The sequence below is a fragment of the Mastigoproctus giganteus genome, chromosome 10 (genome assembly GCF_048544385.1).
Source record: "Mastigoproctus giganteus isolate SK-2022 chromosome 10, ASM4854438v1, whole genome shotgun sequence".
In the NCBI taxonomy this organism is placed as follows: Eukaryota; Metazoa; Arthropoda; class Arachnida; order Uropygi; family Thelyphonidae; genus Mastigoproctus; species Mastigoproctus giganteus.
This window is the reverse complement of record NC_143584.1, coordinates 162,040,980-162,056,241: the sequence shown is the minus strand read 5'-3', so window position 1 is coordinate 162,056,241 and position 15,262 is coordinate 162,040,980. Positions and strand designations below refer to the sequence as shown.

At 33.5% G+C, this 15,262-nt stretch overlaps 1 protein-coding gene across 1 annotated transcript in view; it reads left to right on the top strand.

The window, feature by feature from the left end:
- Positions 1-15,262, top strand: part of LOC150079435 (uncharacterized) — a 171,794-nt gene that overhangs the window by 113,200 nt on the left and 43,332 nt on the right. Inside the window, exons 7-8 of the mRNA XM_090382327.1 lie at positions 2,818-2,901; positions 11,297-11,433. Coding sequence (XP_090238453.1) covers positions 2,818-2,901; positions 11,297-11,433 — 221 coding nt within the window. The remainder of the gene's footprint in view (positions 1-2,817; positions 2,902-11,296; positions 11,434-15,262) is intronic.

The window sequence follows — 15,262 nt, the reverse complement described above, 5'->3', positions numbered from 1 at the left end:
TAAGCTATTAGATTTAAAAAGCTAGCTATCAGTATTTATCACAAATGCAATAAGATCGAGTTTACTACCCGTTTAGAATGAATTGCACTAACAGAAGAGCCCAGTAACCCAGAAATGTGCTTTAGTAAAATGTGAACTCGTGTTGGGCGATAATAGTGAGTTTTCACCTTAACCCTGTAAAGTTCTTTACAGAAAATTTCATTTTAACTGTAATAATGGTGCCGACTAAGAGAATAAGTAACAGCGGTACTTATTCTCTTAGTCTATCAAGAAAAGGAAAATGATCGAGTTGGATCAGAAAATTAAAATAATAAGGATGTATGAAAATGGTCAAGCATTAACAACTATCACACAGAATTCAGATTTGTCAGTGGCAACGGTGAACACAATAAAGGAGAAAGACAGAATACAAGAAGCAGTGAAGTGGTCGGCACCAGTGAAGTCAACTGTAATAGCCAAGGCTACAAAATACATATCAGTTTTTACAGCACAATAACATTGCTTTTTCTTCCTTTTATGTTTTCTTTTTTTGGCTACTTCACCGCTGTCCCCAGATAAAGTTTTTAATTGAACTAATTAGAAATATAACTATTTTTCTCCATTCTTCTGAGGATATTATGTGGTTTTTGTAATTTTGGCATATCAGGGATATAGTAGCAATATTTTATTAGTCATTCCTAAGTTACATAAAACTAAACTTAATTATGAATTCCTGGAATGTATCTCTTACATGTGTTGGGGACTTACTGTATTTTTAGATTAATCGGGGAAATCGATTGTCTGAGTTTTTTTGGTTTTTTTTTTTACCATCTATCCCGGAAAATCGAGATTCTACCGTACTTTGTATAAACCAAGTTTGTATTAATGAGATTTTACTGTATATAATTTTCATTTAGTTGTGTTAAGGTTGCATGCATAAGTGTGAATTTAAGTATAATACCATCACTTTTTTTGAAAACAGATATTTTAGAAATAAAGTAAAAAGAAATAATGCTCGATCTTTTCTAAATGTTACACATGACAAAAAGACTGCTTAACAGAAATACAAACACTGAAGGCATTTTTACGTACACAGTTCATGTATATTTTACAAATACTTAGATGGGAAATTCTTTTATTTTACAATGGCTGCATTTCCCTATTCTTTGAGCATTCTGATTTTGCAAATTCTTATAGTGCATATTTCAGGGATTGAATACAATAAATATACTTTTTCTTTTTTTTTTTTTTTTTTTTGTCTGTTTACTAGTTCTTTAGCACACTTCTGGATCCTGAGCCCTAGTTAAATGTACCATTAGATGTACTTAAATTTTAAATTTAAGTGTGTGGTAATGATTGAAGTATCTTTTACACAATATGCAGTTTTTGAAAATTTATCATGTCCCTGTAATCATTAATCTTGATCTTGAAATAGAAGTTTCTCATTGCTCACTACAACACCTCAGCTACCATCTAAAGTATTATTGAATATTCCAGCGTATAATATAATAAAATTCACTAAAATTATTTAAAATTGTAGACATGAATTATTAATGATATTTTTACAGTTTATTACATATATACATTGTTAATTGTCTTTTGAAATCTAAGACTTTGTCCGGAGTTATGTTTTGGGATTTACATTTTGAGGTCTTGAGATTGCTAATTTCTTATAGCAGACATGCTTCCACATTAAGGCATTGTTTACAGGGAGATCCCGATTTGCAACACAGTATTATGCAGAGCAACAAGGAATGATTTGGTTACATAATAACACCTCCCAGATACACATTGCATCAATAACAGTGGTCGTCCCATCATCTTTGCCTGTAGGTTTTTTAATGACCTGTATAGGAGAGGTCTGTATGCCCTTACCTCTTTCCTTTACAAATGAACCGTGCATTGTGTTACAATGCAAGTTTTAAAAGAAAAAGCAGAAATAATTGAATTAGAAAACAGCCAGCAGTTCCTTAAATGCAAATTTTTCGTGGTAATACAGCACTATGTGAGACACAAAGGATGACTAAACAAAAAAGATGGATCATCAACTTATGACAGGCAATTAAGAATTTGCCTTGCCTTTGAGGCAAAAAAATTGAAGACTGTTATATGCAGGAATATGATATGTTTGATTTCTGCTGAGTCCTGCATTCCAACTAGAATATTTTGCCCTTTTTACATTGTAATTTCTTTAAGAAAACAAGTCTCTAGTTATCAGTGTTTTTTTTTTTTTTTTTTTAAATATGAATTCCTTGCATGTATTCTTGTTTATACTCCAGCAAGTCACTTAAGTCAGAGGAGATTGCAATTAATTATTTTGATGCCTTATATAATCATTTATCATATTTAGCCATCACATGTGCTTGAACTGCAATCCATACAAAGCGTGTATTCTTCTGCACCCTTGGGCCATGTGGTAATAAAAGTTTTAAAAATTATTTATCTGAAATGCAACATTTTCAGAGCACATTCTGCCTACTTCAGATAAAGTTGCTGCAGATTTCTGTTAAATGTTAATGAGAGAATTCTTTATCAGAAGTACCTCTCGGATTAAAATATTTGATCTGTTTTTTTTTTTTTTTTTTTATCAATTGTGATTAATTAAGTATAAATAAAATTCAAGAAAATACTGCAGGAAATAAGATTTCAAGAATCCATTATATAAAGTTTAATTTTCAGAGAGTAGTCTTTCTTTACTGTTAATGATGGGAAATCACTAAGAAACAATAATATACTGTTTCTTGTATATTGTTGTTTCTGCTTTCCTTTCTCTGAATTTAGCATTGCAGTTTGTGATTAAAAAGTAATACCTTTTATTGTCATTATTTTGAAATATAGAGTCAAGACTTGGAAAAAAGAGAGATACTTCCATACGAGCAGTTCTTCAGACATATATTGATAAAATAACAGAACCTGTAGTGGGTAAGTAGAAATTGACCACCTGAAATGCTGATTTACTACATTTATATTGTATATATTTTACTTTTTTTGGTGCATAAAATAGTTATTTCACATGTTGAAGAAATGGGGATCAAGTGTATGTGTTCAAAAAAATAATTTTTTTTTGTCAGTTGAATAGATTACCAATATCATGTGTGTATGTGATTTCACTCAACATGTAGCAGGTATATAACCATGTAAACACATATGTACACATAAACACACTTAAAAACATTGTGACAAAACTACATGGATGAGCTGAATGGTGATACCTCTTGGTTGCATAACTTGTGAAGGGATAGATAAAAATCAGAAGGAAAAAACATACTTCTGGATTTAAAAAAAGTCTTTAATTTTATGTATCATTTTTCTGCACTTAATTAGATTAGATTTACTTGTAATAAATTCTAAGGTACCACATGATTTACTTAGGAAGCCCTGATTTCCTTACTACCGTGTGCTTATTATTATTATTATATGGTGCAAGGAAGCCTAAGGCTTATGCTGCATCAGCTAAAAAAAAAAAATTCTGAATTCCCCTGAGAGAGAGAGAGAGAGAGAGAGAGAGAGAGAGAGAACAAAAATCAGAAGGGAATCACCAAGAAAGAGAAGAATGATGGTATCCAGCTCAGGACCCTTGGTTAATACAGAAGCCTGTTGATAAGTCATAAAATTACTATCAGTGTAATTTGTCATTGTCTCTTCTTCAAGAAAGGAAAAGCAGTAGTGCCTGGAGATGTATGTTTAACATTTTGTGGATCATTGAAGACAGGAACGGATGTTACTGGATGAGATTTGTACAGCATAATGTGTCACATTAGCTGTATGTCAATTACAGCTCAGCATGCATTAATTACAGAGCTCATAGGATGTGCTGGTTTTCCACTTAAATTTTGTGCTGACTAGAGAATGGTAAATGCTTAGAAAGAAAGTTTGAAAAATTCCTCAGAGACTAAGCTTTCTAATACCAAGGCTACGCTTGTATTTTTAAAGTGTAAGTTAGCATTTTTCAAGTGTATACCAGATGAGTGACAACCATTCCTTTTGTGTTTCCACTTTGAAGCACTGGAGAAGCGAAACTCTTAAAAGACAGACTTAATAAATCCATTCTGAAATACCGAGGAATTCTTTTGCTGTGAAGTTTAAGTATTGGCAATAAGGTTTCAGCCAGACCTTATTACCAGTACTTAACTTCAGTTGACATAGGTTTTGTTACCAGTAACTTCCTGTGACTGGTAGCAAAATCATTTGGAAACAATGTGAGTGACCATGCCAAAATTGGAACTTCTGCATCAGTACTGAAATATGTTAACTGCCATATCTGGAAAACTGATTGAAGAAGAGTCCTTTGAAATACAAAATAGTGAAAGATTTATCTCTAGATACAGCTGTTACTTAGAATTCACTGCAATGCTTGGACAGAAAAGATTTAACATGCTGTCGGAAGCACCTCACAGTGCTAATCAAAAAATTAATGTAGCTAAAAATGCCAGGAAACAATATAGATTTCTGTTTAAGTTTACCTATTCCAAGTTTGTTTTGTTTGTTTGTTATTTGGTTTTTAGGAGCATTAGCAACTAAGGCCATATTGCTCGGGGAATATGCGGTGGTCATTCCCTGACCTTTCCGCATCCTCCGTATTTGGTGGTGACGGGCTCAAACCCCGGTCTAATCAAGAAGCGCGTGTTACGCACTGCTGCTTCTTCCCACCTGGCTAGGGAGATGCCACCTATTCCAAGAAATTTCTCTGTCTTCATATGATAACATAGGAAATGTGAGATGACCTTCAGGATTTAAAATGTGTGAGAAAGCAATTATTGCACTGAGGCTCACCTTCATATATCATATCTCATTGCATTCATGATGCAACATATATAAAACTGGAGGAATCCAACACATTTAAATTGGCAGGAAGTGGATTATGTGGGCGGTACACAGAAACATTTATTATCATTATTTAGAAATAATGAAACAGGAAGACTTAAGGAAGTTAGCATCACAAGTTAAAGAGACAAAATCTGAATGGCTGAAAAAACTTACAAATGTACTACTTTCTTAGTTTTCAGTTCAACCCTACTTGTTTATCAAATTTTATTATTGTGTGATAATTTTAAAAGTTATGCAGCTGTTTTTGTGAGTAATGTCACTTAATCATTGTTTCATCCTGGAGTATTATAAGAGTAAAAGAAATAATATTTATTAAAAGTAAGAAGCTGAAAGCAAGTGAAGAGGAGGCAGAAAAAGGAAAATACCTGGGGGGGGGGGGGTTGTCAATTAAATTGACAAAATGGTCCAGTTCTGATCAGAGAAATGCAAGTTTAGAATATTGTTAGAACAAACACCATGCTGCCTCACAGCCATAAGTGAGATTTTGGTATTAGATAGGAAGTGATGCCAGAAAACTTGGTAAATGTTAATATTATATATTTGCATATTTAGAACTGTTAGATTTAGGCATCTTTTCTTTATGAAGTTACTTAAGAAGGTAGTTTATGAGTAATTTAAAGCATTCATCAATTCATTTTACTTCTGGCTGCCAAGATAGTTCAGAGCAAAAATTTGCCTCAATATAGATTTCCCCCTCATCCTCTGAGCTACTGAGTACTAATCTTCTATACATGTAAATGGAAATGAGTGTGTTTGTTTCTTATGTCCGGGCATCGTTCAAGAAAGAAGTTGGATTGACACCAGGTTTTAAAGTATGTTCTGCAAGTCTCTGCATAACATTGCTGTAAATCAGGAAATGGCAATTGTTCAAATTCAGAATACTTATTAAACGGTACAGAGCCAATGAAACAACTTTACCCAGGCAATGCAATAGTTTTGCTAATCCAAAGTATAAGCATAAATGATGGTCAACTAAAGAAATTTAAATGGTTTTGTTGTTTATATCTTTCCAGTGAAACAGTTTTATTTTACATATAAATAAAAATTTAATTATTAAAAGTTTCACCTCGTATTTTGCTGAAAATGTAAGAATATTTTAGATTAATTTTATTATTACAGTATTGTAAATGTAATACAGCTCATCCTATAACACAATACAGGTGAACCCCACAATACAGGCTTTCATGAAGTAAGTACAGCTTAATTTGAAAGAAGGTCATTAACCAGTCATCAGTAAATGTAATAGTATACTGCATTTTCTCTTTCTTTGTATGGGAGAACTGAGAATGATCTAGATGGATTAGGAGACGTTTTGGCATTTCATTCCAAATGTGATTTACCATAAACAAGACTATTAATTAATCTCTTAAGAATTAATACCAGTAAAAAGTAATTAATAGTAACTACTTGTAAGAACTTCTTAACTTTTCACACCATTAATTGGTGTGAAATGTTTGCAGTTTATTGTAATTAATGAATGCTGAAGTGAGGGACCAGAATAACACAGTCTCGCTTAAAGAAATATTTTACATCAGCTGCACTAGCAGAGAGAAGTATAAACAACTTCAAAATTTTTAAACTGGAAACACCCATGGAAATAAAAATGAAACAATGCAGTGTGGCATCCTGGAGCAATTAAGTGATCAAAGTTCTCTCTCCAAGGTTGTAAAAATATGTTTTAAGGATTTCAGCTTCCTGGACAAGTACTACAAGAAGCTAGAAGTATAACTATGGTAGGATAATTCTGGAGAAATTCCAGAAGAGGTAGCAGTTCTCTCAGATATTTCTTGAACTACATCCAAGGACAAGAGTGGATGGCCTTTTGGGGAAATTCCCAAAATGGGTTGGAGGGAGGGTGGAGTTAAGTATGTAGTTAGTATAAAGAACAAAGGTGGTAGTTATATATAGTCGAATCTCTTTAATACGAAGTTCAAGGGACCTAAATTTTCACGTTTTGTAATAACAAGGTTTGTAGTAATGAGGTCCCCCAAAAGTGTCAAAACTAAGAGAAAAGCAATTAACGGGAGTAAAAATATTGTACAGTATATATTTTGATATGTACAATATAAAAGGAGACATACAAACCATTAACTATATAATAAATTAATTTACTTTTAAAGAAAGAATCCAATGTTGTATGCACAATTTTTTTCCTATATGCATTTTTAACTACACTACAGATATTGTTTCTTTATCAATGTTATTGCAGGCCAACACATTCTCTGTTATGCTCAATGCATTTTGGGCATCTTTTTTAGATGGCAGTGTGTGTGCTTCACTGTCGCTGGTAACAGAAGCATCATTGTTTTTCTTGGTGCTCAGCAGTTCTTCTAGCATTGGTGTCATTGTGGTAGCAACTTCATCATCCACCTTCACAAACACTTCAAATTCTCCAACAAAATCCATATGCTCCTTCAAATTCCTCATTTCTCAATGTTGCTATCACATTGCTATCACTCCTGGACCATCCAAAGCCACCCTTTCTGAAGCAGTTGATTATTACACTTGATGCGATACTGTCCCAAGCAATAACAGGATTATGGATAGCATTGAAGACATTGCAGTTTGGCTGCAAATTGGTCACTCCTTCAATGTTATGGATCAAGTACCTTATCGGGCGATCTCTGTAAATTGAGGCTATAGATAATGCCTTAATCCAGTGGTGGTATTAAGGGGTAAAAACAACAGCCATATATTTGTCAACTGAAGTGTCTCGACAAGTTGTGCTGTACATGATCTAGAATCATCAAAATGTTCCTTTTTTCTGAAGCCATTCTTTTGTCCACTTTTGATAACGAAGACTGAAAAAATTTGACCATAGACCAAGCACGTCTATTGGCCTCGTAATCACAGGGAAGTTGGTTAACTTCTTTAAAGCATCTTGGTTGGAAAACTTATCAATTACAAGTGGGCATAGTTTTGTACTGCCATCTGAATTTCAGCATAACAGAACAGTGAGTCTTTGTGTATTTAATTTTCAACCATGAGAAGACACTCCTGGAATAGCAAATGTTTTGTTTAGCAGAAAGTTATAAAATAAACCTGTCTCGTCAAGATTAAAAATATCCTTTACCTCATTTTTCGAGAATGACTGTACAGAACACAATCAGTCTGTAGCCTTTTCTGTGTCGACTAATCCAGGCTCTCTGCAAACATTTCACGAAACCAAGTTATTCGTCTTTAAATCTTTGGAGCCAGACACTGCTGCATTTGAAGTCACTAATTCTACATTGCTGAGCTTGATAATTTGTCTTTTCTTGCAAAATCAGATCTAAAATTGGCAAATTAGATGCAAGCATTTGTTGGTACCACTAAAAAAAGTTTTGTTTCAAGCTCCACGTGTTTTGCACCACAATTACAATTTTGTTTCCTGTTTTTTATCGCTGCTCCAGTGTCACACACTTTCGAGTTTTTTTTTTTTTTTTTTCCCTTCGGTTTTTCAGTATTGTAGGTAAAGGGATGTTGTATTCATTTGCAATGTCCTTTTTACTTCGATCCATCCTGTCAGCCTCTTGTTTAATTTTCAGCTTAATTCCAGGTTGCTTGCGTTTTGTCGCCATAATACTGCTAGATAAGATTTAATAGAAAACACATTTCAAATTAATTTAAAGACACAAGTTCCAAAAAAAACATCAGCTCAGATAAAATGGCACAATAAATAGATTGCTGTATACTGTAGCAAAAGACTCTTTAAAGGTGTAACAATTGCAACTGACCTTAATTCCATTGAGAGCAAGGGAGTTTATGAAAACAACTTAAAAAAACTGTTTCTACTCTTTTGTTAATTTAATAGCTCATCCTTCAGAAAGATGTTTTTCAGAGTGCACTTACATTGTAGATACCATAAATTGGTTTTATTTTCACAAAAATGATTTCTAAGTCATGACATCATTCGGGAGGTAGGGAACCGGGTGGCCAGAAGCAATAATTGGACAGCTGTGCCAAGATTTGTATTAAACATACAAAATAACAATATTTATTTTTGACAGGGTGAAAACAAACTTCATAAATACATATAGCTGAATTTTGTATTAATGAGATTTTACTGTAACTATAATAATATAATAATAACTGTACACAATAAAGATAATAATGTGGAGTTTGGGGGTAACCCTAGTGTTGCTTGACAATCAACACTATAAATAATAACATATTTTAGTCCATTATTTACAATGCCAAATGTTACTTATAAACTTAATCATTTTGTGAACCCAAGTGCCTTTTTTAATTCTTTTAAAATTAATTAGGGCTCAATTTAGAAAATATTAACAATTGAAATGCTAATCTTTGGCAACAAAGGTAAAATTATATTATATATAATATAATTATTTAAGTATTATTTTGTCAATTTATATGGTATCTTTTACTTTGAAGTAAAATTATTATATGTTTTACCTTCACTAGCACCACTGTGTGTGAATATTTATACACTTGGTCGTCGACTTACGACCTATGCGACTTACGACCGGCCGCACTTATGACCACCAAAAAAATATATATAATAAATAATGAATAAATTAATAATAAATCAGGAAATCACTACTGAGGACACCCATAACCCAGGTGAGGAGGCACGTCGATAACGGGAGGCCTGAGGACAGCACCAGGCACATACACTCAGTCGTTCTCTCTCTTTCTCACATACACCCAGCCGCTATTAAGCATCTGTTGCGTGTGGTGTATTAATTAAAATTCCACTGAAATACGCATAATATGTTTAGTAAAAGGAAAATGTCTTCATCTACATATACGTCAGCTAAGAAGTCAAGGAAAACTATTGATTCAGAGTGTAAAACGAAAATTATCCAGCAGTATGAAAGCGGAAAGAAAGTGAATATGATAGCACGTGACTTGAAATTATCACATTCCATGGCATCAACGACAGGAACCCATCCATGAAATGGAGAAATTGTTGCTTATGTGGATGGAAGATTTAATACAAAAAAAATACACCCATGAGCCTTCACACAGTGCAAGCAAAGGCTAGAAGTTTGTTTTTCAGAGTTTAAAATCACGCGCCGGAGACGATTACGCTGAAGATTTTCAGGCTAGTACTGGGTGGTTTAAGTGTTTTAAAAAAAAGATTTGCTTTGCATAATGTCTCTATAAATAAACATCTCCTACCTCAACCCAAGAACATGACCCTGACGATGCACAACCCAGCACAAGCAAAGATTAAAAATTGATTTTGTAAATTTCATTTCTATTAATTTTTACATTAATTTTAGTGTTTACAGTACATTATGCACAGTATTATTTTTCGCATTATGTACAATATAATTATGGATTGTAGTTTTTTTTTTTTTATAAACAGTACGAATAATAAACCAATTAAAATGTAGAGAACGTTTGAATTTAAGCTCATAGAGAGAGATACCTTCGTTTCTACGCCTAGTACAGTATCGCTAAGTAAAAGATAAAAACATTGCTGTATTTAAAATTAAAAATAAAAGATGATAAAAATTTAAAAGATTATAAAAATAATTTATAAAGATGATAAAAAGATTAGAAAGGTTAAAAATTACTGTTAATAAATATATGGCCGACATACGACCAGATCGACTTACGACCGGTCAGTCAGAACAGAAGTCGGTCGTAAGTCGACGACCAACTGTATTTGTTTGTGTGCCTTTTCAGTTCATATTTCATGTCTACTGGTTATTGTAGTGTGGTGGGAATCACAGCTGCTCAAATCGAGCCCTTTGCTGGGTTGAGCAGTTATAGAAATGCTACATTGTTGAAAATCCTATTTTATTTCCTCCCATATGGTGAGGGACTTCCAACTACATTTTATTGGGCAGACTATTTTTATTATTCTTTCTCTGAATTTAGTAGTTTGTGATGTGCTGACTTTATGCTGATAAAATTGGGAAACAATCTCCACAAGCACATTTCAAGTTTTTAAGAGCTGAAATTTTTTTCTGGTGATTCTTCTGTACTTCATTGTCTTACACAGCAGGCTTTTGTTTTAATTTTTATTTCCTCAAATTTACTTTTGCTGTTAAATGCTGAGTTCTCCGATAGAGACATACCATCTTGGCTGGCTTTTTATGTTGTTATTTCTGTTTGATCAAAGGCTGTAAGAATTGCCCCACTTTAAAAAAAAAACAAAATTAGATGTATTTTTCTGTCAAAAGTTTATAGTAAATATGCAGTAGTTCTCATCGAGTATGTTGGAATGAGCACAATTTAGAATCATTATATATTAGATAAATAATATTTTTTAAATCACCTCACCAAAAATTTCTTGGTAATTTTATGGTTATAATTTTAGCACTTTCAGATGGTTGGCATTCCTGATGCCATATCAAAAACATTTCTGTACTATTTCTTGTTATTGGCCCTTAGCAACAAAGTATTTTTTTTTTTTTAATAGTTATTAGTGTTGTAACAAGAATTTTAATTATTCTTTATTGATAAAAATTTCTGTGATCTTTGTGCAACATAACTGCTTTAATGTTTTAAAAAATTTTTTTTTTCTTTCACCCAGGTTTGGATTTTATCATAGAACATCAGAAGGGTGACCAAGATGAAATAACATACAGTTGTGTAATGTGTCATAGTACATGCACTTCAACCAATGTGGCAGATCATATTTTAGGTACAAAACATCGTCTTCAGTATGTGGTAAGTTTTCTATTCAATTTTGGGGTAAATAAGTTTTGTGCTTCTACTTAAAAATTGAGCATCGTCAAGCTGTGTATTGGTAATCTTGTATTATGAAGTTGATTTATTTTAACCCTGTAATTACACCTGTGAAGTGTAACTCAAAATTAACAAGTTTGCATTAATTGCTGGCTGAAGATAAAAATCTGTTTCCTAAATATCAACAAATTTGGTATGGTTTGCAAATTTTTATATTTTGTTTTCCCAGAGTTACAGCATGATTGTGTCCAACAGCTCCACCACTTTTCTACTTTTAACTTATAACAATGCTAGTTTGACAAACTAACTGACTTATGCCTGCTCTGCAAAGCAAAACTGTTTTATGTAATCTAATAATTATTAACAAGTTCTAATGGTTGTAAACTACATCCTTTTAAAAAACTAATTTAAAATATATGCTATAATTTTTGAATAAGACAAACACAAAGCAATAATCTCTCAGGATGGAGAGTTAGCAACATGTGTAATATTCAAATTTTGAAAATGAAGGGAATAATACATCTCATATATGCAAATATATTTATTTATTTCTTTTATTATTATTTTATTTATTTTTTTATTAACTAAAAAGAATGCATACAGTAATCCGTTAGCAGAATAGAGAAAACCCACAAATTTTTATTGAAATCAACAAGAATGTTTGCACCTGTCAGGTGAACAATTAGGAGTACTAAGAATTCGGGGTTAGGTAAGTTTGCTATGTTCTTTAAACACAGTTGTTACTGTGGATTGTGTCAATACTACAGGTTTTTCCTTATAGATAAACCGTGAGACTGTTTTATGGACTGTGGGGGATAGAAAATTTATTTCTTCATTTTCTTTCCTCTGTAGTGAGCTGCCTTTTTCACTCCAGGATAAATCACTGAAGAAAACTATTTTTGAATTACTCATTTACAAAGAGCACCTTATTTCTTAAAAAGCATTGAGATTGACCTTAGTGCCAGTAAACAAAAAAATATACAGGTAACCTTTGTATAACACTGTAGTTAGGTTCCTATAAAATATCGTGTAGTGCAAAACCATGTTATACAGGATTAAGAACTAGTGGGGGGGGGTTACATTCCAAAAGCTAACAAAAATACACAATTTTTTTATAATTATTGGAAACTTAATTTTTATTAAAAATAATAATAATAACTGAAGAAACATCTTACTAACTGTGATATATATATGTCAGATAATGTATGTTCATTTAATTTTCTTCCTCTTCATTGCTGCTAAGCATAATTAAATGAGAACATTTTCTCTGTTGCGGAATATCTTCACCTTCTGAACTTTCTTCTGCATCAGAAGAAAGTTCAGAAGACTTTGTATCTTCTGCTCTCTTTAAACAATCAGTAATCTGGGTTTGTTTGCTTTTGCTTGATAGATCTTTGTACAATTCTTGGTATGGAGTTAAGCATGTTTGAAACTCCCTTTTGAACTTTGTGCTCCTTTCAGTTGAAGGATCTACATTCAAAAAATAAGATTCTAATTGCTCAGCTTAGTTTATGCTTTTTAGTGTAAAATTTGGGACTTCAGAATTTTCATCTGCACTATCATCCTCTGAATTGATATGGTTTATTTCTGATGCTGTTTCTACTAAATCCACTTTGGCAGCCTCTTTTTCTACCAATAATTTGTGAACGTCTTCTGTATCTCCTCCCCCCACTCCACTGACTTATCAGGTTCTACTATCGCACCGATTCCGTTTTTTGCTGGTTCGACCATATTTCCTAAATGAGCTGACTCTGGCCATACATTTTTTCAACACACGGTTAAATGTTAGCGGTTTTACTTCTTTGAGCCATAAAGCTACGATTCCGATACAGTCCACAACTGAAAAATGTCTTTTGAGGGGTGCTTTTTTACTTTACTTAGGCATAATTTGGGGCTGGAATTTAATTCACAACAAAGAAATTATTCTAATACGGTTCTTAAGAACAAAGTTTAATAATACATACCTGGAAAAATTTATAAACAATGAAATAAGAGCTAAATAAACTTACAAAAACCTTAAAGGTCATGAACTGCACGCTTTGAAGTCAATTTTTTATGGTCTCAAACATGAACAAGTTCAATAGCACAGAACTAACGTGGGGATTTCCCAACGAAATAAAATACAGGGATTTCCCGATTTTTTTTTTTTTTTTTTTTTGCATTGCGACTAGCAAGTCAGCAGTGGGATTCACAAAAAAATAAAAATACTGTGTTATATGGGGGTTGCCTATATAAAGAAAACTATTTTGGAATAATTATAAACTTGTTATATGAATTGGGTGTAGTCATTGATTTGTTTGTCAGAGCAGACTGGTAATTTATTGACTGAGGTCATCATGAAAGAGTAATGCTTTCTTATCCATGCGTGAAACCACATTAGCATAATTGTACTTCAAAGAGAAAAATTTAAATTTCAGAAAGGGTGAAATTTTTCTGATGTTGATTATATTTTGATGTAGCTTCTCATTTGGAAGAATGGAAAGAGAAGAGTTCCACCTTGCAGACATTCTTATTGGAAAAAATAAAAAAGTATTACAGTGACATATAGACTCGATCTTGGAATGCTAGTAGTAGTAGTAGTAGAGGAGGCATGTGATGGAAGAAAGCAAGCTTGTGCAGCATCAGCAAAAAAAAAAAAAAAAAACCATTTCACACATCCATTTCTTCTAAAAGTTTGTCCAGTTCCTCCCTGGATTGATTTAAGCTACCAACTTCCAGAACAATAGATGGAAAGTTTGTTCCAGCAATCAATTACCCACTGGCTAAAGGCATATTTCCACACATTTATTCTATAACTGTCTTTCCTCGATTTGAATTTATGCCCCCTCAGGTTCATAATCGGAGCAAGCAGAAGAATCCCATCAGAATTAAGCCTGTTCAAGGCCTTTATACACCTCAATCAGATTACCTGACAGGTGCCTAGTCTCCAGACACTGCAATTTGCAGAACTTAAGCCTTTCTTGGTAAGACCACCCCTTCGTTCCCCTCACCAATCTTGTTGCCCTTCTCTGTACTTGCTCAAGCAACTCCACATCCTTCCTAAAACGAGGCCTCCAGATCTGTATCTAGTACTCCAGGTGTGGCCCGACCATTGCCTTATACAAAGGGATAATCACCTCCTTTTCCCTACTAGCAAAATTCCTGTATATCATTGACAAAACCCCACGACCTGCTCTGGCAGCCTGTCTGCACTGCTCTGAAATTTCATATCTGATTGCACAATTACTCCCAGGTCTTGTTCATTTTCTACCACCCTAAGCGTAGTGCCACACAGTTGATACGTTTCTCATGGGTTACTTTATACATATGCAGTACTTTGCATTTGTCAATGTTAAACTTCAGTTGTCAATTCTCAGCCCATCTGCCCAACTTTTCTAGATCCCGTTGCAGTAGCACACTGCCATTTCTGTCATTAACAACCTTGCCAACTTTGTATCATCCGCAAACTTCGACATTAAGTCTGATATACCTTCATCAATATAAGGCCTTGCTGCCGACCAGGCTAGCCGAGTGGGTAAAGTACCTGCCCGGCAACCCAAAGGTCGCGGGTTCGATTCCCGCCTCGGGCTTGGATCAAAGTACTGCAAAAACCTTGGGAGGTGCAATATGGCCACAGAAGCCGATGCGCCAACAACTACCAAATCAAAAAAATAATAATAATAAGGCCTTGCTAACCTGTGGGCTGAATGCAGCCTGCCAGATGATTTTTATTCTACTGACTACATCAGTGAGAAAACATACGCTAGCTGCACTAGGCACGATAAATAATGAGAAATATAACGCTACACCAGCTGTACTTCCCCGAATCTCC